This window comes from Prinia subflava, chromosome 5, assembly GCF_021018805.1.
Source record: "Prinia subflava isolate CZ2003 ecotype Zambia chromosome 5, Cam_Psub_1.2, whole genome shotgun sequence".
NCBI classification, from domain to species: Eukaryota; Metazoa; Chordata; class Aves; order Passeriformes; family Cisticolidae; genus Prinia; species Prinia subflava.
Genome location: NC_086251.1, coordinates 1,870,857 through 1,895,418, shown reverse-complemented (window position 1 = coordinate 1,895,418; position 24,562 = coordinate 1,870,857). Strand labels below are relative to the sequence as shown.

Here is a 24,562-nt window from a genome sequence, read left to right as displayed (position 1 = left end):
TCCCGCCCTCCCCCGCAGCCGGTCACATGCGGCGGGCGGAGCCGCCCGGGCCGGGCCCCGCTGCCGTCCCGCCCCCTGCTCCCTCCCCTCACCCCCGTCCTGCCTTAACGCAGCCCGGCGGCGGCGCGGCCAGAGCGTGGTCCCTGGTGCCGATGGAGGCCGGCGCTGAGGCGGAGCCGCTGCTGCCCCCGCGGCGCTGGCGGGCGGGCCGGGGGCTGTGGTGGCAGCGCGGCGGTGCCCGCTCGGCGGCCGAGGACGGTGAGTGCCCGGGGCCGGCGGAGCTCTCGCCGTTCCCGCAGAGCTGGGGCTCTCCCGGGAGCGGGAGGGGCAGGAAGCCCCCGGGCTGCTGAGGGGCTCGGCGGGCCTCGGCCGCCCTGCCCGGGCTGCTCCGCCGGGGACGGCTCTGAGGGAGCCGCCAGCGCTGGGCTCAGGTGCGAGCCTCGCACTGCTGCAGCAGCCCTAGGCTTCTTCAGCTCCTTATGTAAATTCAGGGGTTTCCTCTAAAGTGCGGACAAGTTTTTCTCGAACTCGGTGACTGTCGTAGGTCTCACATCTCAATTTCCCCGGGATGGGCTCCTCTGGGGGCCTCAGGTTCTCTCTTTTCAGGGTAGCGCATCACCTTAGGGAACTTTCACTTTTATTGCTCTTTTGTGCGGTGCCAGAAGTGCAGTGGGGTCTGGATGGATCCTGTGTGCCCAAAGCGAGCAGTGCTTTAATCATCATTTGTGACTAAGTGTCACTTGCTGTGACTAAGAGTTGCAGAATAAGTTGGATATTCATGGTAGAATGCATGGAGAAATTGCTAATGTAAACGTTTTTGGCTAATTTCCCTGTTTTATTTTTGTACTATGAACACTCACTGAGATTCTGCCCTTCCAAAATCCTTGGCATCAACGCTAGTGGCTTGCTGTGTGCTGCAAGTACCTAAAGCTTTTGCTGGCCTTGCAGTCCTTTTAGCTAATGGTTCCTTCAAGCAACTTTTATTTTTATCTCACTAGTGTGAGTTGTCATGAAAAAAATAATGTCTTCACTGCGTGAGCCTGCCTTCCTCCTGTTTATGCTCAGCTCTTTTGTGCACCATGGTTCATATCAGGATCAGTACAAAACTGTTGTTGCTGATGCTCAGATAAAGGGTGACATTTAAAAGCAGTTTACAGTCTTTGTAGGAGGTTGATGCTGCTGAATCATGTGGAACATGAAATTGTCTGCGGCTCTGGTCCGTGGTGTTTCTGGCATTGCTTGGTGTCTGGAGGAGGGCATTGTGCTGCTCCTGGGATGGACTCTTTCCTCTTGTATCCCAGGCTGTGATTGTTGTCCCCTTGGTGGAGTATGAAGTGCTCCTTGGGACTCTTCCCCTCTGTGGGAAAGTTCCACTAGCATATATTTTTTGTATTTTGACTCGCCTCAGTTTTTTATCTCTTTTTCTATCTCTCTTTTTTCCCCATATTTTGACCTTAACTGCCTTTATTTCTCTTTTTGACTTAATTGCCGGGTTAGCTCCTGAAAGGTCTTACTTCAAGTAAGCACGAGTGGCTGACACATTTTTTATGTGTATATCTTCACATAGACTTCTTAATAATGAGTTTTGAAAAGTGGCATAGTAACTAATTTAGTGGTATTTTATTTCAATTTGTGTTCTTTCACCCCTTGCTCTGTCTTGAACTCTGAACTGTTTGATATGGTAATAGTAACTCTCAGAACAAATTTAAAAAGCACTTTATTTAGTTCTCATGACTGGAGATTCCTGTTGGTTTTGGAGGAACAACATTACTCCAAACCACAGTATCTTTATTAAACAAAAATAAGAATTGCTGCAATAGTAGTGCCTGATTTTTCTGGATTCACTTGCCTGTGCACTCTCTCAAAGAACAATTTGAATCTCCATCATTTTGCCTGTTAGGACTTGTCTCTGTGTAGTTTAGTGATACTTAATTACCAGTGTTATCTGGCTACTTGTACCTTCTAACAAAGCACAGAAAGACGGTTTGATATTATTATAACTTATTTAATGGAGTGCACAGTGCTGCTGACAGAGCAAATGTGGCTCTCTCTTTTTTTGTGTTTACAGTGTCCTTTGTCATGGGGACCACAATTGCACACCTCGTATTAACTGATAAGCTGTTTTATCTAAAGTTTGTTTGTCCAAAATACAGCAGGTGATTCTTATTTCTTTTCGACTTCGTAGGTGCTGGACCTGATAATGACCTTTATATAAACCAAGCCATAGTATTTATTGAAGATGCAATACAAGTAAGTAAAATTTCTTTTTGTTAGCTGTTATGCTGGGTGTTTGTCACACACTCTGCTGGTTTTTAAGGTTTTTTTGTGTTCAGGCCATGTTGGTAAGCCACCATCTGGATTCACAAAGCACAATCAGAATTTCAAATTCCTGTGGTATGCAAGTCTCAGTGAACTTCTGCCTAGGAGAAATACATTTTTCCCCACAATGAAGTAATCTCTTTAAGGATTTCAGAAGACATGCTGGTTTGTGGAGTCATTTTCTTGGTGGTTTTTTGTTTGTTTATTTGTTTGGGTTGGTTTGATAGTGACTAACCTACTGCTGAGAAACTATTTGAGCAAACGCTGTAATTTGCTTCTCAGTCTAACTACTTGCACTTCCTGAGAGCAGGTAAAAGCTGAAGAGTTTAAAGCTGTCTTGGAATGTGAAGCTGGAGCTCCTCAGCTGAACTTGGTGCCTTTGGAAGCCTTGATTCCCCTCTTTGTGTCTCCTTTACTGGCCATTACTGCAGGTTCCTAGAGTCTGTTTTCTCCCAGGCAGTGGGGATGCTGAAGGGCAGTTCTTGAGCTCTCTTGCTGCATCGAGATGGCTTTTGAGAGGTTTCTGGGGCTCACATGTATTTAAGGTGTGGCCCCCTTTCTGGAAGCATCTACTCAGTGGGTGCAGGGTAAGAACAGCCCATTTTGGGGATTCCTGGAGAATCACGGGCACTTCCTCATCTGAAAGCATATTTTATTCAAAGACATAGGTTAAAGTCTCTTCTGTTCAGAATTAATTTGTTTGTATTGTATGGCCTGTTGGAAGAGCAAGACAAAAGAAGATCCATGAGTGGAATGAATGTTGGAGAGGGAGGATTAAGTGGGTGGACCATTTTGGCTAGTTATTACACTGAATTATCACTGAATTGTTACAAATGCTGTGATTTGAAATGGCAGTGCTTGCTTTAGATGACTGGCACGCAGTTCAATTATCTGAGCAGCCGTGTGCTCTTTAGATAGCAGAACTTCATTAAAATCTTTCCCTTTTCACACATGTAGAGTACCTCTGTGGTTAGGTGTGACCTGATACTGCCGTAATTAATAACGTGTACTAACTTGGTTTGCTTTGGTCACTTGTTCTTTGTCTTGGAGACAGACTGAATGCAATGTTTGAATTAGTCTTTTTGCTTGCTGCCTTCAGTATCGATCTATAAATCACCGTGTGGACTCTAAATCCCTGTGGCTTTATCGATGGTACTATTCCAGGACTTGCCAGTGGTAAGAACTCCATTATTCTCTTTGCTTTTTTGTGTAGGAGTCAGTCTTTCTGAAAAACTACTCATCTTTCTTGCTTGTTAGATTATTAGATAATTGTGTTTTTATTTTTGTAAGAACTTGCTGTGGGAAGCAAGGGGATTGACCACATGTGAGCATAGCAGAAGTGGAAAGCAGCAAATTTACTGGGAGTGTGATGATGTAGATGGCTCTTTGGAGGACTGTTGCATGAGTGGTCTGATTAGCCTGATTTACAGCACTGTGCCTGAAGAGTTTTCAAAGTGGCTATTTCTAAACATGTTGGATACCAGCAGAACTGTTTGCTGCTGTTGGTTCCAAAAGGACACCACCTCAGGTTATTCGGTGGTCAGCAGGGCAGGCAACAACATGCTAGTCAAGTGCTGCCTTGTGGTCTAACCCATTTGAGTGAAATATGAGCTCATAAAGCTTGCTTTGCTTCAAAGAAAATTGCTTTACTGTAAGTATTTTGTTGTTGTTTTGACTCCTTTTGTGGCTATTCTTTGGGGTTTGTTTTGGGGCGGGTTTTTCTCGGTTTTGTTGGCTTTATTTTTCATTTCTGCTCTATCCCAACAGGATTTTGGGCTTGACCATTACTGTAATCCTGGCTTTGGCGTTCATTGAGGAGCCATCCTCGCTCACGGTCACGTCGGACGTGCGGTACCGCCTCCCTGCCTGGAGCCCTCCCTGTGGCCTCACCCAGAGCGTGGAGCTGCTCTGCTTCCTCGTCTTCGTGCTCGATGTGTCTGTCAAGGTCAGCACCTCCTGCTGCTGCTGCTGAATGAAGCACAAGGCGTTTGCAGGATGAAATTTTCTTGCTCTATTACAGTCTCATTTCAGGAAAAATTAGCAAGTGTATATTTACTAAATTAAGACATTTATTCCTCTTTTTTAACCTCATTTTCCTAATTGTGTGAAATACAGTGAAATAATTTTTTCTAAGAGCGAAAGTGTTTTGGCTTAGCTGCTTGTCTTAAGCTATAAAACCATATATATTAAATATGTGTCAGTTCATTTACACAAAATCAAAGCTGTCAGAAATTGACCTTTCTTGGGATACTTATTTTTGGAAAATCCCTGTTTTTGCTGTTAAGTGGAGAATTTTCTTGCATTCTCTCGCATGGCCTATGTGCACCTATCACTTTCACTGACCTTTATTTAGTTCTTGTAGAAAAAAAAAATCTCTCAAAATGTATTTTTGTTTGGATTTGAAGGCGAGCTTTTTAAGAGCACTAATGTAAAATTGCAAATACCTGTTAAAAAAGTGGTGCTGACTTATTAGGGTATTGGATTTCATTATTCAAGTGATGGTTATTCTTTTTTTTTCCCTTGTCCAGAGTTACTTAATTGGATGGAAAGAATTTTGGAAAAATAAATGGCTAATGGCTTACATACTGACATTAATTGTTTCCCTTGCCGATTGGATTGTGTCACTGAGTTTTTTCTGCAAAGAGGTAAGAACAGCTTTACTTTGGTCTTTGATAATGCACTGAAGCACAGAAAAAGTTTGGTGTAATGTAGCTTGACAAAGAGTTCTGTTTGATTCTTAATGTAAATTATATGGTTGATGGCAAAATTAAATAGCACTCATTCCTTTAGTCTGTCAGCAGTGGAAGAGTGCAGGGAAAACTCATTGCCTGGCACCAATTTTTTTGTGCAGTTGGAGAATTATATGCTTAATTTGATTGAATGGAAAAGCTTCTATAGTGAAGTATAAGAAAAAGATAATGATGTAGTTTAACAGCTGCTTTCTAACCCGGAGCTGTGCTGTGTTCAAAACAGTTGGGTCCTGATGGAGGAGAAGGGAATACAGGTGATAGCTGATAAGGAGCAGCTGTGTTAATGACCTAATTCAGCCTCGCCCCTAATGAGTCACAGCTGTATCCAATAAAGATAAATGTGATAAAAGGGAGGGGTGAGCTCGTGAGGGGAAATCATGAGGGAGGATTTTGGGAAGAGAGAATCACTGCTGTGAGGTCAGTCTGGGTGTGCAGTTAGAGCCTGGTGTTGGAACTTGCAGTCACAGTCTAGGTGAGTAAAAGCTGCAGTCACAGCCTGCACACCAATCCCTGCAGAATTTAGCAGGGAATAAGCAGCAGCCAGAGGCTGCAAGGGAAGCCCACAGCAGGAGCCTGCTGCAGCCAGAGTCAGGGAATGGCTGGAGTTAGGATATCTAAGCCATGAAAAGGAATAAACCAGCTTTTCATGCTGTGATAAACAAGTCTGTGTCTCAGCTCATTTCTACTCTCTAACAAGAGGGCTGCTGCAACATTCTGAGAGGAATGTCAGGTTTGGAAATGGTTCCAGAAGTGCCCTCCTTGGTGTAATACTGCACTCTCCTAGTTGGCTTTATCTGCCCCAGATTTACGTTGAATTAGTTGTTGTGCACTTCCAGTCCTTGTTAAGAAAATAGTAATGTGGCAAAAATGCTGGAAAGTGAATCAGAGAGATGTGATCTTAAAATGTAAAATCTTGAGGTGTGATAGTGGAGAGGTAGTTTGAACAGGAGCCTCCCCACACAAAGCAGTGGCAGAAGGAGCAGTTGAACTGCTGGGGTGGATGAACAAGAGAATAGAAATAAAGAAAATTATTTTTATGGGGTTTTTGCTAAGTGACACATGCCAGAGTGATCCTAAAATGCAGGATGCTGAAACACTTGAAGTAGCAAATAAGTGACAGGAATAACTTGAAGGCTTGCAGATGTCTTGAGTGCAAGAATCAAAAAGATGATTTGCTGTACTGTTGTGGGGAAAAAAAGCAATTGCAGCTTGAGTCTTGACAGAGACAGAAACTGCTAAGTAATAAGCAGGCCCTGTAGTTACAAAACAAACAGTCTGAGAATTGAATTTAAGCACTTAGTTTTAGAGTATATATTTGTTTTTATTGCAAGTAGCTCTCTATTAATCTGGTTCTTGAGATAGACCTTGGCAGAGAATAGAAAAATGCCATCTCTTGCCAGATTATATCTGAGCAGCAAAGCTGGATTGTTTCTAATTAGTGGCCTGATGAGACTCTTGATATGTCAGTGTATGTTTGTAAAGCCATCTCTCCTCATTTTAATGAGGTGTGGAATCTTTTCTTGGTGGTTTGTGTGCTCAGAAAAGCAGAGCTCATATCTTTTTCTGTTCTGTTTTGCCAAACTTGCATTCAAAGCATTTGTGCTGCCAGTCTTGCAGCAACTCATTGTCTGACCTGTTGTTTTCTGCAGAGTGTGAGAATAAGAAGAATCCTTCGCCCCTTCTTCCTTCTCCAGAATTCCTCCATGATGAAGAAAACGTTAAAAAGTATCAACAGCACATTGCCTGAAATGGCCAGGTGGGTTATAGCACAGAAAAGCTCCTTTCACGGGATGGTTGTTCCCCTTTGTGTTCTGGTGTGGGACAGCTGAGCAGCTGGATTGGGGAGCTAAGTGCTCAGTGAGAGCAGGTCACAGAGGGTGAAGGTTGTGGTGACTTTTTGATTCCCTTTAGTCTGTACGGGATCTCTAGATTTTAACATGACTGTCTATGTGACACAGCTTTTCTAATGCTGCCTGAGTGGAAGGTTTTGATTCTGCTTTTCTGAGCCCTTTTGTAAGGGAAGAACTGAGGCACATAACTGTGATTTATATTTTGTATCCAAACTCAGATCTCTTCCTGTTATCTCCTTAGAACTTCTTAAAAACACCCCTGGTTTTCTTTACATGGCAACATTTTGCATTTTTAGCAGAGGACACTAAGAATAAGATGAAGTTACTGTTACTCCTTTGATATATTTTCTTTCCAACAGCGTTGTCCTACTGCTGGCTGTTCACCTGTCTCTCTTCACCATGTTTGCCATGCTGCTCTTTGCTCGAACAAAGGTAATCAATCCTGTTGCTGCTTTGGTAGCTCTGGGTGTCCTTTCTCTGGGCTTGCACAGCTGCTTCTTGTCTGCTTTTATAGTCCAACTAGTGAAACTCGTTTTCCCTGAGAAAGGTCACGTTGTGCTGGGTTTGAAGTCCATTTGGAGAGCTCTAACATGTTGATAGTGTTCATGTATACAGGAGACTTCCTTATCCATTTACCCAGTTTGATCCCTAGAATTACTTTCCCTGCTTTTGTTGAAACCCTCTGTGCTGTTCTCTCTCCAAAGCTCTTGTCACTTTTTCATTTATATTGTCACTCATTTCTTGTTTTCTCTTCCCTATCTACCTCTTTGCTAACTTTAGTTTCTTCTGTGTTTTCTCACCTTTCAATACTGGTGTCCTTGGCCGTGCCCTGGTAGGTTTTTGCCTGTACTAGTTTTGCTTTCAGATCCCTTTGGGTTTTCCTCTCGTTTTTCTCTTCCTGCTTCTGAGAAGCAAAATTGAAATTTTGTGGTTAAAATAATTTCTGTGTTCCAGTAATTGTGGTATGTTCCTTCTCTTCTACACTTTCTGTATCTTAATTTATCACACTCAGATTATTTGTTTGGTTTTTCATTCTTACTTTTTAAGGTCTTTCATAAATAGGTTACTGTGAACACAATAATTTCTTGAATAATTCTCCCAGTAATTTTGTCCCTTTCCTTAATCTCAGTTTTGCACCTTCATTTCTACTACAATTTGCACTTGAGCCAGCTTCTAGTCTTCCTTATCATCAGCAAATTCCCTGAATTCCCATGTTACAGAATCTTTGGAATCAGAGGCTGAGATCTGTTTTCCCACTGTTAGTTGCCTTGTGGACCTTTGTGTTATCTTTGTCATATCTAATTTCATCTATGAGCTTCCCCAGCAGATGTATATTTATAACTTGTATACGTAAACCAGTCACTTTTGTGTACATCGAGGTAAAAAATAACAAATTAGAGAGTGGACTTTGCTATTTTGGTGTGCTGCTCTGACATCCATGCAACTACTTTTATCTAACAACACTGCAGGCAAGTTCTAAAAGTAGGTTTATTAATGAGATTCATGACTCTGCATTTTTGCATTGTCTTGTGTATGTCCTCTAGGGTTACATATTCCAGACTTTGCAGCAGATTCAGGAGCTGTTTGTCCTGTGCTGCCTGACTTATGTTGGTGTTCTTTGCACTCTGCATCTTTTTTTTATCTGTCTCTTCTTGACCGTTGGGAAAAAATATGTGGAGGATCCAAGATCAACCTCCCGGTGTGTTTTTGGTGAAGGTTCTGAGTCCTGTACTGTCAGTTTGTGACTTGATTCTTCTTCCTAGGTCTGAGGTGCTAACTAGGCATAACTGCTATATGGAGCTTCCTCTTCTTCCTTGTGGTTTTTAATTGCTGTTAATAAGTGATTGCTCTGTATTTATACACATTGTCTTAATTTTTATGTTTGGCTTTTGCTTTTTCCACGGGGTAAATTTGCTTATGCATGTAAGAAATTGAGCATTGACTGATGTTAATTTGAAGAAGAAAATTAATTTGTTTCCCCCCCTTCCTTGGTAAGAGAGTGGTTCTTTGGTATTTCTCTTAACAATGAGCACATCTCCTCTGCCTAGGATAACCAGCAGGATAAGGAGTGGGTGGTGTATTTCCGGAATTTGCCCGATTCCCTGACGTCGCTGCTGGTCCTGCTGACGACTGCAAATAATCCTGATGGTGAGCAGCCTTTCAGAAATAACTCCTGTCACTCCTTTTGAGGAGCAACAGAGCAAGATTCATCTGTTCAGACTCCTGTAACAATTCTTTCAGCTGATAGTTCTTCATGCACCCAGAGGAAGGTTGTGTAAAGGTTTTTCATACCTTAGGTAACTTGATTCTTGCCTTTCTGTGGTGTAATTATATATACCCCTCTAAAGTCCAGCTGTTATGAGAGCTTTTACCAATTGCCAAGAGTTCATAGAGGTCTCTACTGTGCATCTCAAGCATTAAAATATTATTTCCCATTTCTGTTAAATTTGGTACAGTGATGATACCTGCATATTCGAAGAATCGAGCATATTCCATCTTCTTCATCCTCTTTACTGTATTAGGTAAGTTACCTCTTGTCTTCAGCAGTGTAAATGCACTTCAACATTGACACCTGTGCACGCCATCTGCAGTGTTTCATTCTTCTAGGAAAGTTTAATCATGAGTTTCTCCATTTTTGTGGTTCTTCCAGTTATTGAGTAGTGTCTGTGAGATCATTCTCATGGAAGACACTTAGTTTGGAGTATTTTGGTAACACGTCACAGGGGAATGGATACATTACAGTATATTCAATCATTAAAAACATTTTGGGAATCAAACACAAGGAAACGAACTCTCTTTAAGTTGTGCATCTGATTTTCTGCGTACATTGTTTTTCAATAAATTGTACTGCCTGTTTCTCCAACAGGCAACTTGTTTTTGATGAATTTGCTGACAGCAATAATATACAACCAGTTTCGAGGGTACCTTCTGGTGAGTAAAGCATTCCTAATTTCTGTGTTCTGCCATAACCTTAAACCTTTGAAGAATTAAGTTTCATCTATGTATTAAAGGAGCCCTCCCACTCTGGTTGCAGATGCAGTTTTAAGGTACTAAATGTTCTTTGATGCAGATACTTTTCCCTTTATATGCTATTACAGCTTGTCCCCTCATGTGACAAAATGACCTCCTTGCTTATTTCCAAATATGCCGTGAATCTGCAATTTTGACTATTATAGGGCAAAAAAAAAAAACCCAACAAACTGTTGTATGACTGAATAAGGCCAAGTGGCTGAGTAACTTCAGCTTGGTTTGTGTGAGGGAAATCTGCTGTGCTGTTGAAATAGCTGTTGTTGCAGATCATAGAATGTTAAGGGGTTGGAAGGGACCTTAGAGATCCTTCAGTCTCAACCCCCACAACACCTCCCACTAGACCAGGCCTTATCCAGACTGGCCCAGTAGCTTTTCTAGTAGAGTTCCAGAGAGAAGGTGAAGTTTTTTGGATAATAAGCCCAAGGCAATATTTCTCAGAAGGAATGGCCCCCACCCTCCTGTGGCAGAGCAGTGCGTAAACAGAATAGGTGCAGAAGGGATTTCTGGTCATCCTTTCCTCCTCCTCTCTTTCATCCCTTCTTGTTCAATCTTCTTCTTTCTTACATGACAGCATGACATGATCTGACTACTAATGAAGTAACTGAGTTTGAAAGTGATTACTGTAATTAACAAAACCATAGCTCTGGATTGGTGCTTTTAGGCAAGAAGCTGGAGTAGCACAAGCTCTCCAACTCTTCTCTCTGTACACTACTGTGAATTCCTGTGAATTCCTGTGAACAGCTTTGCTGTTGCAGTGTCTCTGGAAGAGGCTTGTGCCTATGCACTGCAGAACTGAAAATAAGGCACAACCTGGATGTTTACTTGAATTCCAGGGACTTGTTTGCTTACTTGCTTCCTTGCTCCTCGTACACGGAGTTCTTGGAGGGAGTGAGGCCCAGGGCAGTCTCCTGTTCCGGTCCCTAATCACAGATCTGGGATGTGTGCCCAAGGATCAGGATGTTATCTGGCCATAGGACGCAGTAGTGCCTCGAGTGTGAGTAAATTGTTTCCTCTGTGGTGTTTTTACTGCCCAGAAATCAGTTCAGTCCTCCCTCTTCAGGAGGCGGCTGGGAATCCGGGCTGCGTTTGAGGTGCTGTCCTCCCTGAAGGAGACTCCTGCCAGTGCACAACAGTAAGTGAAGGACCTTTGCTAGTAGATTATCTATTAAATAAAAAAGAGTAGGTTTTGTGGTTATCTTGTTTTGTTTTAATATATTTACTGAGGATCCGTTGTCGAAATTGGCAGTTTGTTGCACATCTCATTTATGTGTTTTTTCTGTAACTGGGTGAACGTAATACTTATGGAGTCTGCTCCCTTTTTTCCTACTTCTGGTTTGATTTGCTTTTCAAAACAAGAAAAAGGCAGGAACACATTCGGAACAGCTCCTTTTACCATCTCTAAAGTTACCTGCAGCGTGGCCCGTTCTGTTTTCTTTTAAATAGATCCTGTGTCAGTGTTGGGGCCTTACTGCAGGTGCTGCAGAAAGTTGAGATGGATTCTCGCTGCAAGCAAGCCATCATGAGAGTAAGAACTGGCTTTTCCTAGCCTTTACCTTGGTGACTGTCAATGCTGACTGGCAAATCCAGAGAGCTGCCCTCTGTTGCAGCATTCTTTGGGTCATAACAGGATAGTGGCACTACGACATGGGACTGAAAATTGAAGTTATACCAAAAGAGCATGTGATCCCAGAAAGGGAAAACAAAAAAGGCCAGATATGTCCTGCATGCACTTGGCAGGGTTGTGTTAAAGCAGGATGATATTGAACCTTAGTCAAACAGCTTGAATTACATCTTTATTTCTAGATTTCCCACGTAGTCTGAGGGGTTTTGGCAACCGTTGCAGATGTTCCTGTTGCAGATGTTGATCTGAATGTTTCTCTTTCATGCGAAGTCACTCAAAATGTGTTCCTGTGACCAACTGTCAGCTGCCCAGTTCCAGAAGCTCTTTGAAGAACTGGACAAAGATGCCATTAAGCAAGTATGTATGTGATCATCATTTCTAAAGCATCAGAAGCTGTCTAATCTTGTGCAAAAACAAGTGAGAGTACTCTGGTATATAAAGTGTATCAACAAACTTTGCAGCATGTGAACACAAGGTGTGATCACATGGCCTTGATTTTTTTTTTTAAGCTTTTTGTGAGCTGCTTTTATAGCCACAACCAAAATTGCTCCGGGGGCTTTTACAGCATTAGTTTGGAATTGCTGGTGGTGTTAAGTGTACAAAATGCATCTTTGTTTATTCTGTCAGCATTTTAAAGTGAGTTGGTCGGACAAAATAGCTCGAAGTCATTTTTCTCCAATCCTTGAATGAAGAACAAAATGTGGATTCTCTCAGTGTTGAGGTGAAGGTGGGCAGAAAACAGTGTTCTCTACTTGGGGAGAGAGAAAAGATAAAACCCACTAAACTATTTGGAAAATGTTCTTTTCTATGTTTGCATGACTAAGACTTCTGAATTAAACACTGGGAAGGGATGTATACAAATAGTAGCTTGGTGTTTAGTTTATCTGCTTGTGGCATTGGAGAGAGGTTGGGTTATCTCCCTTCTTTGCTGTTGCCTTGTGTTGTGCCATAATCAGGAAGGATTTCTTGCTGCTAATAGCCACAGCTGGAAAACATTTTCCAAATGAAATGTCAAAATTAGCCTGTGGCCCTGAAGTTTTGCTTTGAAGCTCTCTGGGCTTTTTAAATCTGAGATGGGGTGTGTTTCTAAAATTATTTTATTTTTTTTTAAATGCTTATGCTTTGTGACTCAGCAAATCCTTTGTGTTCTTTTCAGCACCCTCCCAGTCCAGAGTACCAATCCCATTTTATGCAGAAAATGCAGTTTGCCTTTGGCCATCCCTACTTTGGCTACTTGGGCAATGTGGTAGCCCTGGCTAACATTATTTCTATTTGTGTAAGTAAAGGTTTTTTATTGTGGGGTGATTATTTTCTTTCTTTCTCTATTTGTCATTGTTTTTTGGTTTTTCTCTGCTACGAATTTAATTTCTGCTTTTGTTCTTTAATTTTCTCTTTAACTAGCTGCTTTTTCTAGCAGTTGGGTTTTGGGGATGGTTTAGTCATGCCAAGTGTTAAGAGGGAATACTTGCCGTTAAAATGTATTTTGAACTGCTTGAAAAGGTCTATGCAAAGCATGACAGACTGTTCTTGTGCTCTAAAATCTGCTGAATGTAGCAGTAAAGCAGTAGATTGATACAATATTTTTTGTTGAAGGTGGTTTTGGTGCTGGATGCAGATAAGCAGCCATCTGAACGAGATGACTTCTTCCTGGGGGTAAGAATGAACAATATTCTCTGCAGTTATTGGTGTTCCCTGAGATGTCAGTTATTCTAACTGTTGTTTTTCTTCTGGGGGGTGAAGGCCATCAACTGCTTCTTCATCCTGTACTACCTGCTGGAAATGCTGCTGAAAATCTTGGCAATGGGCTTGAAAAGATACTTGTCTTACCCAAGCAATAGATTTGATGGACTTCTGACTGTCATCTTGCTGGTAAGTGCTTGGTTAGCTTACACATTCCTGGATTTGTTGGCTAGGGAGGTTAGGGAACTACAAGAGCTGGTGAGATTGCTTTTTTCCCTGCACTGATCAGCTGAGCTGAACAACATGAGCCAGTGTTTTGGGTTTCTGTGGCTGGCAAGTTTAAATGTTGGTACATGGTTATCTTAGGGTCTGTGTTCTGAAGATAGGCTTATTTAAATCCGTAGAAAAGGTGTTTTTCCTGATAAGAAGCCTTTAAAATTTTATTTGGAAAAATTCAGCTCTTGGAATAACTTCATGAGACACCCTGTTTAATAATTTAAAACCACTTCTCTTTTTCAATTTAAACAATCTTGTCAGACTATTGTAATGATGATTTGGTCAAAGCCTGATGCCCCTGTGGCAGATGAGGTCAAATTGATGTTTAATGGTTTCCACTGTATATCCTTCTATGAGTCACTGTTGGATGCTCCATGTACATTTGGTTAGTTTGGGGAATAACTAGGCAAATATAACAACTCAGAGCTTTAGAGTGAGTCAAATTACTGGCTTAAAGCTCTTGAAAATGTTTCCAGTCAAGAAACTTACATAATTCCTGGAACTCAGAATGACAAAGTAAAGTTTTGACTTTATTTTGTTTTTCTTTCCTAACTGAAGATCCTGGAGATTGCAACTTTTGCTGTGTATGGATTTCCTCACCCTGGCTGGTGAGTAACCTCAGTGACCCGCTGCCCTTTGCTCAGTGGCTGGGGTGAGTCAGGGGAGCACACACACTGTCATGATGCTGTGCTTGTCAGCCCAGTGTTTAATTTACCAAATCTGATAGAATTTCACACCCTTGGAGTCATTAGAGGCCGTGCACTATGGTTAAGTGAAAGAATTTTTCTTTTTTCCTAATGTTTTAGAGTTCTCTGTAGCTCTTCTGAGAAGGGTGCATTTGTTTTAATTGTAATCTGATGTAAAATTATCATCTTGGCAGGTCTCTGCTTACCAGGGGTGCAGGAGTGGGAATTTGGTGCATACACAAGCTAATATTTGAGTATCAGATTGTCCATAAATCCAATTTTATGAACTCTCAAGCAGCTGATAAAACCTCTTCAATCCTGTGTGTAGATTAAAGGCTAAGGTTTTTTTCAAGCTATAAAGTGTATTAACACTATTTGTCTATATTGTAATAGCAAGCAGTTGTGTTTTAATTTTCTTAAGTTCAAACTGCTTTTGGATAACTGTCCTGATTGCTTTTTTGTTGTAAAAAACATGAAAATCATTGCATTATCTTAAAATTTGAAAACTGTCTCCACAAGAAGGGAGGAAGGCAAAGGAGTTCTGGAAGATTTCCTGAATCTTCAGGGGTGATTCGTAACACATTGTTTATTTGTGTCTTCATGTAAGCTTACTCTTAAGACCCTGGCACTCCCTGATTTTTCAGGGTATTTGTTACGTTGCCATCAAGAGGTTCTCCTAATTTACACTAGATTTTCTGAAGAGAGTTAGCCAAGTTAGACCTTATGGTTTTAGAAGGGTTTATAGTTGAATACTACTTCTATTCCTGTCTCCCAAAGGTGGTGGTTGCCAGAAGAGTAATTGCTACAGACTAATGATGTTAATTATTGATGTTATCATTATGTTTGAGTGTGTTTCTGCCCTTTGATTGTTAAATGTAGGCAATTGTTTGCTCTGTTGTCTTGGAGCACCAGTAATTCTTGTTAGGGCTTTGTCACTCACTGCAAACAGATCACAACCCAGATGAGTCCTAATGTGTGCTGCTGTCACAGCCACAGACCAAGCAACCACCCCCTTCAGGGCAGCACAGTGGTGTTGCTGCCACCTAGAATATGCCTTCTATGCAGTGTTATCTTAATTAATTTCTTTCATTATTGGAGATTAATACATTTGAGTTACAAATCATGGTTTAGTATCAGTGTTACCAAGGACCTTTGTCATTAGTAGCTTTAGGTCCCCACCAGCTGCTCTCATTGCCAGCTGAAATGCATTCAGCATGCTCCTGTAAAAGCTGACATTCAGAAGTGCATGCCCATCTCCCATGGAATGTCAACACATAAGGAGGAAGGTTGACAAGACAGGCCTTTAACCCAGTGCTATTTTCAAAGCCCTTCAGCCACGCATACCCTGAAGGATTAATCCCATCTCGGTGCAATTTCCTGGAGTGTCTCCCTCTGGCAGTCCTTTTGATGCACTGTGTTTTCTGAAAGGACCCTCTTTGGTGCCCCCTCCCCAGCAGAAGGCATAAACATGCCCTTCAAAGAGCTCTCTGTACATGTTGAAGACCCCAGGCTAAAGGGATTCCTTCCTTCACCATTTATTAGTTTACTGCAGCTGAGATTGCTAAGTAAGTCCATGTATTTACAGTGACCTGTAGCCTAGCAGGTTTAACTGTGTCTCCTGTCAGGGGCTGTTCCTCTGATGTGTTCCTCTCTTCTCCCTTTCCCAGGAGACCTGAGTTGATGGGTTTGTTGTCCCTGTGGGATATGGTGCGCCTGGTGAACATGCTCATCGTGTTCAGGTTCCTCAGGATCATCCCCAACATGAAGGTGAGTGCCTGGCTCTCCACTGCTTGGGTTTCTTTGTTGGTCAAGCTGGAAATTCTGTTAGAGCCTTGCAGAATTACCTGTAGCTTGTGGTTCTCTTTTCCCATAAGTGGAATAGCTCAGCTTTTACTGTCCTGGCTTTTGTACAGCCCCTCACAAAATCACTGTCTCTTGAGCTGGTTTTCTCTGGTGAGGGAGCAGGCAAGTTCTCTTGATGTGATTCTTGGTCCTTTTAGTAAAAATTTGATGTGGATTGGAAGTGTGATGGATGTCATACATCCCAAATTCTGCTCTGTTTCAGTTCATGGCTTTGGTCGTTACTACACTGCTGGATCTGGTGAAAAACTTAAGAGCCTTTGCAGGACTCCTTGTGGTAAGTCATGATGCAAGGTTGTAATTTCCTTTGTTACAGTGTAATGAGGGTATGTCACCAACAAAGTTAACAAGGTTCTTCTACAAACACCAGGAGCAGTAACGTGTCATCTTAACCAGCCAGTTCTTCTCCGGGGCATGTCTTGGAAAGCCACAATAAACTGCTGGTGTGTGATGGCCAGTGGCCAGCACACAGTGGTGGGGCCTCTTTCAGCAGGAATATCTTTAAAAGATTCATTAAAGCTTCCTTTGAATGTTTGCCTTAGCTTTGGGTACTGTGGCTTCAAATAAAAATGTATCCATGCTAGAACTAGACCAGTTTTCCTTACCCTGATTTGCTTATTTTAAATTAAATAGCTACAGATACAAGGTCAAACATACAATTGTAAAGATACAACTTTACAATTGTTTTTGGCTGAGAAGGTCTTGAGATATGACGTGTTTGGACATGCTTGAGAGTCTCTGCCATCCTGTTCTAGGTGTGTCTGTGTAAAACATAAACTCAACAAACATGTTTAAAGGGTGGATCACAACTGTGGTGTCCATTACATAAATTCCCCCAACTCTTGAGTTCCTGGCTTTGCAACCACGTCCTCCTGGCAGGGCAAAGGAAGTGCCTGGCTAGGTTTGGTTTTGCTGTTGAAGATCAGTGATTTGTTGTTCTAGTCTAAATACCTGCCATGCAATTTAACCAGAACATCTATTTTTGTCATTATTAATCTCTGCTTTTATCCGTAGAGGACAGGCCTTAAATTGGCTTGTGTTGCACTTTGAAATAAAGATACTGATTGGGGCAACTCTAAGGTGGTAAAAACGTTGTTGTGCTGTACAAATTAATTTTATTGCCAGGCCAGATACCCCATCTTCTGGCAGGCTGTGAAATGTCAGATTCAGTGACACTCCAGTGTGTTCTAAGTTTGTAGCCCAGGGCAGTTCTCTTCTCTTCTCTTCCTTCCAGACTTCCCATTCTTGGATTTGTTTCACAGCAAAATACAAAAAAAAACCAGAAAAATGACAACAACAAAAACCCAACCAAAACCTTTTTGTTTGAAGACTCAACTTGCTTCAGGCTTTCCTGGGATAACTGGTTTTTTCTCAGAGAAGCAAAGCTGTAGGTTATTTCTTGAACCATCTTTTTAGGATAGAAATTGCAATATTACCTAGGCAACTGCTAAAGACTGGAAGATGTCTCTTTAAAAAGAAGTTTTCATTTCCAACAATTAAAATAAAAAGTTCCCAAATTCTTTTAGTTATTGAAAACTTTATTTTTAGACTAATGACCATTTTAAGGAAGTTGCTGATGGAATATAAAATACATACTTTTGCCTTTCAGGTAAGCTCACTAAAAGCTTATTTTCATTGGCTCTAGCAGAAAACTCCTCAGCTATTTAGATTGTTTGTAAACACTGGCACTGAGCTTTGGTTTTAAGTGGCTGTTTGCAGTGATGTAGTTCAATATCAGCATTCTGAGACACAGAAATAAAATAGATGAGAAGATTATTTAACGTATTTTAACAACTGAAAATTAGGTAGAATATTAAAAAGTAAGAGCAAGCAGTTGAGAAGTATATTCACTTTAAAAGCTTCAGGCACTGTTCTTGATGCAATTACCTCAGCTGTGGTACTAATATAAATTCCATGTTAATTGCATTTTGCTTTCTTATTTTGTGACATAAATATTCCAAGCTAATAGTTGGTTGTATTCCTTGCAGGTGGTTTTCTATGCATTTGCTATAACTGGCATAATGCTGTTTAAAGGTGCTGTTGTTCCCTTGGGAAATACCAGGTAAGATTCTAAACATCCCCACTCAGAATCTGTTTTTCAAAAGCATCTGCAGCTTTTTACCTCTGAGCTGTTTGTGGTCGATTTTGTTGGGTTTTTGTGTTTTTTCTTGGAGCCACCCTACTTTTAATGTTAAATTACAAGGCTTCATTATCTGTTACTCCTTCTGTTTCTTGTTGCTGCATTGAAATTGCATGAATGCTTTATCTGAACTCTTTTTTTGAACAGTTTCCAATTTTTTCTGTGTTTTTCTGTATTTTTCCAATTTTTTGCCTGTATGAGGTACTCTAACTTTCTACAAGGGGCTCAGAAGAGTTCTAAAGCAGAGTTGTGAGGGAGCTGTGTTCACACCAGCCTCTCCTCTCTTGCAGTGCTGCCAACACAACACAAGGCAATGCCACTCTGCAGTGTGGCACCTATGAGCAGCTGGAATACTGGCCCAACAACTTCGATGACTTTGCTGTGAGTCTGGTCACGGATGAGATCCCTCCTGCTTCCCCTCCCTGCTTGTCTCTCCTCATTTTCTGGGGTTTAAATCTGTGGTACAGCCCCTAGAATGCTGCTCTGCCCCCGTTATTTAGGCAGCAGTGGTGACCCTCTGGGATGTGATGGTGGTGAACAACTGGCAAGTCTTTCTGGATGCTTTTTCAAGATACTCAAGTCCGTAAGTAGCTGTAATAATCTTGAAGAAATCACGTGTAAATCTGGCTTAAAATGTATCTGGACAAGAATTATACACACAGCACACACAGATATCAGATATTCTTCCTACCATCTGCTCAGAGGGGGGCTTCTTACCTTCATTTTGCACCAATTCAGACATAGAGGAAATAAACCTAATGCTTCTGTGTTTTCTCTGTGAGTGAAAATTTTTTTTTAGCTGTAAAACCTTGGACATACCTTTGGTTTGTATTTGCTGACTTCATGGGGAGTGTTTGAATGACCTGGATTGTTCCAGTGACCCTTGGCTGGTTAACCCAGGAGAGTGAGCCTGTTTGGCTAACTAAATAAAAAGCAAACATTTCTAATTATTATTTTTTGATCCAGGCTTCCTTTAGGAAAGTAGTAGTATTATATTTCAAGAGAAAAAAAAGTGCTTCCATGGTGCTCTCCTCACTTTGAGGCTGGGCTTGTTTACTGCCTCCTTTATGTATTGTCTGCTCCTCTGATGTGCAGGTGGTCAAAGATCTATTTTGTAGCCTGGTGGCTGATTTCCTCTGTCATCTGGGTCAATCTCTTCGTAGCTTTACTCCTGGAGGTAAGGAAGTGTGTTCATTTGCTGTGAGATCCTGAAAATGGGTTTTGACTGGTGCAGGAAATGAGAAGAACCCAGACAACTTTGTTGGGTTCGTGTGTATGCTCACTTTACCTTTCTCCTTGCTGCCCTATGCCCGAGGAGCTGAGGAATTGTTTTCTTTTTCCTAAAAAATGGTATGGTTTTTTTGCAATTTTGTCACAAAACTGGTTGTCTCATTGGGTATGTACAATTTCATTGTATCACTCTTTATTATAAAGATGAGAAATATTTAAACTATTATGAAATTGTTTGTCTCTTGTGCATTGCCATTTAAATTCAACTTGAGTTATTCAAGCTGCAGGCATTTTGCATTTTAATTTGTCAGCAAATGAAGTGAGCAATTTAAATTTTTTTTTTTGGTTCTCCTGAGTTTCTTCCCACTCCAGTTTGAATTACCACCGTTGTTCAGTGCCACACTAGCAGAGTGGAACTGATTACTTACTTTCAAGAGATGATATTCTGGAGTTTTTCAGAGAAACTGTGGGAGTGCAGTTTCCTCAGCAATGCCATGAAGAACACGTGGTTCTGCTGGTTACTCACTGCTTACTTGGCTGCAAATCTGAATTTCTGATGGAGAAGGGAGTTGTTCACCATTGTAGATTCTTCTTTAGGTAGTGGAGGGAACTGAGAGCCTGTAGAGGGCACTTCACCCCATCTCAAACCCTATGAAAGTTTCTTTTGGAGGTGTTCTTGATGTTGCTGTACTGAGAATTAAATTTACTCTAGCAGGAAGAAGGGCAAACGTTGAGTCTAGGATATCTCGGACCTGCCTGTTTCTGCAGGGCTGTGGCCAGAGGTTGCTGTCAGAGTCGAGATGCAGCATTCCACAGCAGGAAAGCAGGATGTCACTATTCCCCCTCCACTTTTTTTTTTTTTTTTGTCTGAGCTGTGTGTCTGCTCCTTAGATATTAATTTATCAGTTATTCATAATGGGTAAGGGAACATGACAAAACCTGGACTAGCAATTTATAAATTGTTGGGTTTTTACAGAGGAAGAAATTCAAATCAGAGTAAGTTGTCTTGGGGAGGCAGTCCTTGCTAGGAACTGAAGGCAGCAGGGCTGTCTTCTGCTCTGCTGTTCTTGGAGTTTGTGATGAGAAAGTTGTTTTATTGTTGAACAAAGGCCTGAGTAAAGTAGTGACTTGCAGCAAGTTAATAAGCTGGTGCCTAAATAAATCAGCTAAATAAATGTTCACCATGCAAAAACAAACCTCACCTGCCTCCCAAACCTTATCTGCAAACACAGTGACCAGATAGAACCTCTTTTCTGGTGCCATCAGAAACATCTTTTATGTCTTTTGCTGTTCCTTTGCATTTCAGAACTTTATTCACAAGTGGGACCGTCGCTGCCAGCGAGAGGCTCTTTCAGGAGTTGAATACCAGAGGACAGTTGAACTCATGTTCAGGTGAGTTGGGCTGCACTTGATAATCAATGGAATTGGTTTTTTTTCCTTGTCAGTTTTAAAGACAGTGTGCTGGCTGCAAGATGTGTTTTGTTTCCTCTCTCTGAAGCAAGCTGTTTCATCTGTTTGGAGAAATCCAGCTTTGAGCTGCCTTGGTAGCCTAACCTTTACATGCTTTGTGCTCGTAGTAGGATGGGAAAAGTGCTGGGAGTGAGGGGAACAACTGCTGAGGGAGGAAAAAACAAGGGAAAGAAGAAAAGGGAAGCTGAGGGAAGTGATGCATGTTCTTGGCTGATTATGAAATGGTGGGTGGTGAGTTAATACTTGATCATCGTGCTTTAGTGGAACTCGTGGTGCATGTTGGATACTCAATAGTAGCAGTGGGAGCATGTTCTCATTGGGGAGTTCTTTCAGGAAAACAAATCCACTGACCTTCAGTTGTGTTGTACCGTGTGCAGGAAATTGCTTCCCTGCTTCTTGTGGGAAAACAGCTGCTGGTTTCCATGACACATCTGTAGAGGATGGATCACTTGCAACTAGATGCATCTTTAGGGAGCATCAGCTTATTGTAACTTTAATTCCTTGTTTCGTTCCTGAAACGAGCACAGTTCCATCTCAGTGTGCACATTGCAAAAACAAATGCTGGGAAGCTCCCTTTGCTACCCCTAACAGCTCGTGCTTTTTCTTTGTAGAGATGTTTTGGAAGAACCTACAGAGGAGGAGTTGATGGAAAAACTGCACCAGCACCCACACCTGCAGTTATGTAGGTGACTGGTGGGAAGGACTGACTTATTTAGACCTCTGTTTTCTTGAGGTTGTCAGCTGGAAGAAACTCAATGGATTTTCTGTGAGGAGAGGGGGTTTTAGGACACTATGTGAGGTTTTCTTGGGAGTTCTCTGCAGAAAGGTTTTTTTTATTTTGGGTTCACATCTTTTTTTTGAAAAAGATCTGAATCTTGCTAACTCGATTTTAAGTTGCAATTTTAGAAGGAGTATTGCAGCTGTTATTTTTATAAGGTGTTGATATCAGAAGGTTTTATTTACTTTTTTTAATAGGGGAAGACTGTATAAAATGATGGTGCACTTTAAAACATGAACTTTATAACCACTAAGCCTGCTACTTTTTTCAGCACACGAAAACAGAGCTGCCTTTGCTGGCAGGCGAGTGTGGCAAGGGCTGTGCCCTGCAATTCATGAATGGATTAGGCAGGACCAGAGCAAAATCCTTAATCTTCTTGTAGTGAGAGCTGAAACACTATTTTTGTCATGTGACACCAGCATATCGTACAAATTTGTGGGAGTTAATCACGTCGGGACACAATCAATTCCAGCTTAGTAACAGGGACTGCCTGCTTGGCACATCCTCTGTTTTTCTTTGCTTTCCATGGGAGGGTTCCTGCTTCTTGTGCCCTTGTGGTCACTGAGAGCAGTTAGAACCTGCACTGCAGCAATTGCACTTGTGGTCTTCAATGTGGTAAAACTGAGCTCTCTTTCAGAGTCAGTGTTCTCATGTTGCTCTTTACTGAACCTCTTCCTTTTACTTTCTTCCAAGTCATGTTCTGCACTGTGTTGTATTCCATGAAAAAGCTAAGGGGGATGAACTTCATCTGGAATGTTCTACCGTGATCTCTGGAGTTGCTCACTTCAAGGGGAAAGGGGAAAAAAAAGGTTCCATGGGATAATGGAAGTGCTTAGCAGCTGAAATTTCAATTTGAGCCTGTGGGAATTGAAGGTGCTCAACCTGCATTGCAGGATGACATTTTTTTGTGGATGAATGACCATATGATGTGTACCACTAACTTTCACCTGGGTAAAACTTGGAGGGTAAAGAAGTTTCTCAACAAATCCAAAGGGGAGGATTCACAGTAAGCTGTGTCCACATGCTCTTTGTTATCCCTTAGTGTTCCTCTAAAAAGGTGTTTTTGCTTGAATCTCTGCCACATAACTAGTGAACTGCTGTGAGGAATAGAATCTACCACACTATGGTTTTTATATGGGAGAAATGAAACTGCCCTTTGGAGCACCACCTTCTCATTGAGATGCTTGTCACCAAAATAGACATTGTTGTGGTCACCTCTGTATTGACTAAGGCTTGGGGAGGTAATGGGCTACTATTTATAAGTCTCTTGATGCTTTTTTTTATTTAAAAACCATTTTTCAGAAGTGCCAAGCCGTCATCCTCTGTACCTTTCCTCGTCTTCTTTCATCATTTGCCATTTCTCTCCGTCCTGCTGCTGGTGCATTTGAGGTCAAAACCTTATTTTTGCCTTGTCGTCTCACTGTTCAGAAATTACTTAATTATTCTTGTCTGTTTCTTTACCTTTTTGCTTGTGTTTTCTTTGTGTTGTGGAGCAGAATGTGTTGTTGCTTTCCTATGTTCAGAACAAAGGTGAGCTAAATCCTGAGCTCCTCCTGCAGTTGTTCTTGGCCTCTGTGTTCCTGCCTCTCAAGCCATGCCCGTGTCTGTGTGCAGTCTCTTGTCTCTGCTCCAGATTCAGCCGCCCAGGAACTCACTTGCACTGGTTTCAGTGGCACCATCGTGCTGATTTTCCGTCATGCTCGTCAAACACTCATCATGGCAAGCCTGTCAAGGCATCAGCACACGGTTTTTCTGCTTTTGATTTGGTTCTGTTCAGTGTGGCTTCGTGTCAGGATGGCTTCTGTTCCTTCTAGCATGGTGTATAATCCTTGCCACCGAGGTATTGGGACTTGCTACACAGTGCTTTAACACTCTTATTTTACCTTTTTGCTGAAAAAAACCCTTTATTTTTGTGTTCCACTTCTCTGAGCACTTGAGTAGCTTTACCTTGCCAAGAAGGAGGTATCCAGTTCTTGTCAGCATACAAGTTGGATTATTTTTTTGGCCTCTTGAGATTCTTTGGGGTTTTGTGGTTGGTTTTTTTTTTTTTTTGCCATTACATTACACTACCATCTTACCATCTACCAAAGCAACACAGATCGGTGTGGGATTACCATCAACATCACAACTGTCTCCATTATGCCTTCTTTACACCTGGACAAACGTGGAGAAGGCATTCTGAAGGGAATAGTCTGTCTTGTTCTTGTTTCACACTTGTGTAATGGACTGCAAGTTGTAACCAGAATTTAATACAAAATTGTGCTACCTAATGTCACTTGAACTGGAAGATGTAAATGACTACCATAAGTCTTATGCAATAATTGTACAAATCATGAAAATGAATGTATGTCATTAGGTAAAATTTGAGTTTGCATTATTAAAAAAAAGAATGTTTTCTTCTTGAGCCGTGACAATAATTGGGGTGATAAAATGGTTCTTGTGGTTTGTTTTTGCCTTTCCCTTGGTACTGATTTCTGCAGTGCTGGACATGTCTGTTCCTATTGTTTTTGCTGGGCCCATGGAGGAGGTTACATGCAAGTTGGTATCAAAATGGAGACCTAAAGGATGCTGCTCTGTTATTTTTCAGCTCTAGAGGCACACATCATCCTCTGTAGGTACTTGGCACACTCAGTTTTAAAGGTGAAACCTCATTGGAGCTGAGCATTGATGGTTTTGGGCACTTGCATTTCCATCGCTACAAACCAGATATTCTTTCATCTCTCTTTTCCCCAAGACATCACTGGAAAAGCATTGTCATAGCACTTGAGCTGGGGCAGTTCTTGCATGTCATTTAGCAGAGTCCATGGTATTCTTTGGTAGTGTGTTCGTGTTCTGGTTTAGAAGATTGTGGGATTTTATTAAGGACAAAACA

At 41.6% G+C, this 24,562-nt stretch overlaps 1 protein-coding gene across 3 annotated transcripts in view; it reads left to right on the top strand.

Annotated features, from left to right (window-relative positions):
• Positions 1-11: 11 nt before the first annotated feature.
• The window catches only part of TPCN2 (two pore segment channel 2), a 53,230-nt gene continuing 28,679 nt past the window's right edge, over positions 12-24,562 (top strand). Inside the window, exons 1-25 of one of the 3 annotated variants that reach the window (XM_063397540.1) lie at positions 12-258; positions 2,186-2,250; positions 3,419-3,495; positions 4,087-4,264; positions 4,848-4,964; positions 6,719-6,825; positions 7,279-7,351; positions 8,968-9,067; positions 9,376-9,441; positions 9,786-9,850; positions 10,984-11,081; positions 11,393-11,474; positions 11,841-11,927; positions 12,727-12,846; positions 13,164-13,223; positions 13,311-13,439; positions 14,085-14,134; positions 15,880-15,979; positions 16,278-16,349; positions 18,061-18,134; positions 18,503-18,593; positions 18,713-18,795; positions 19,308-19,389; positions 20,749-20,834; positions 21,524-24,094. In XM_063397540.1, the coding sequence (XP_063253610.1) occupies positions 27-258; positions 2,186-2,250; positions 3,419-3,495; positions 4,087-4,264; positions 4,848-4,964; positions 6,719-6,825; positions 7,279-7,351; positions 8,968-9,067; positions 9,376-9,441; positions 9,786-9,850; positions 10,984-11,081; positions 11,393-11,474; positions 11,841-11,927; positions 12,727-12,846; positions 13,164-13,223; positions 13,311-13,439; positions 14,085-14,134; positions 15,880-15,979; positions 16,278-16,349; positions 18,061-18,134; positions 18,503-18,593; positions 18,713-18,795; positions 19,308-19,389; positions 20,749-20,834; positions 21,524-21,602 (2,373 nt within the window). In that variant the 5' untranslated portion in view covers positions 12-26 and the 3' untranslated portion in view covers positions 21,603-24,094. The other 2 variants (XM_063397541.1, XR_010080424.1) reach the window with 2 other exon arrangements.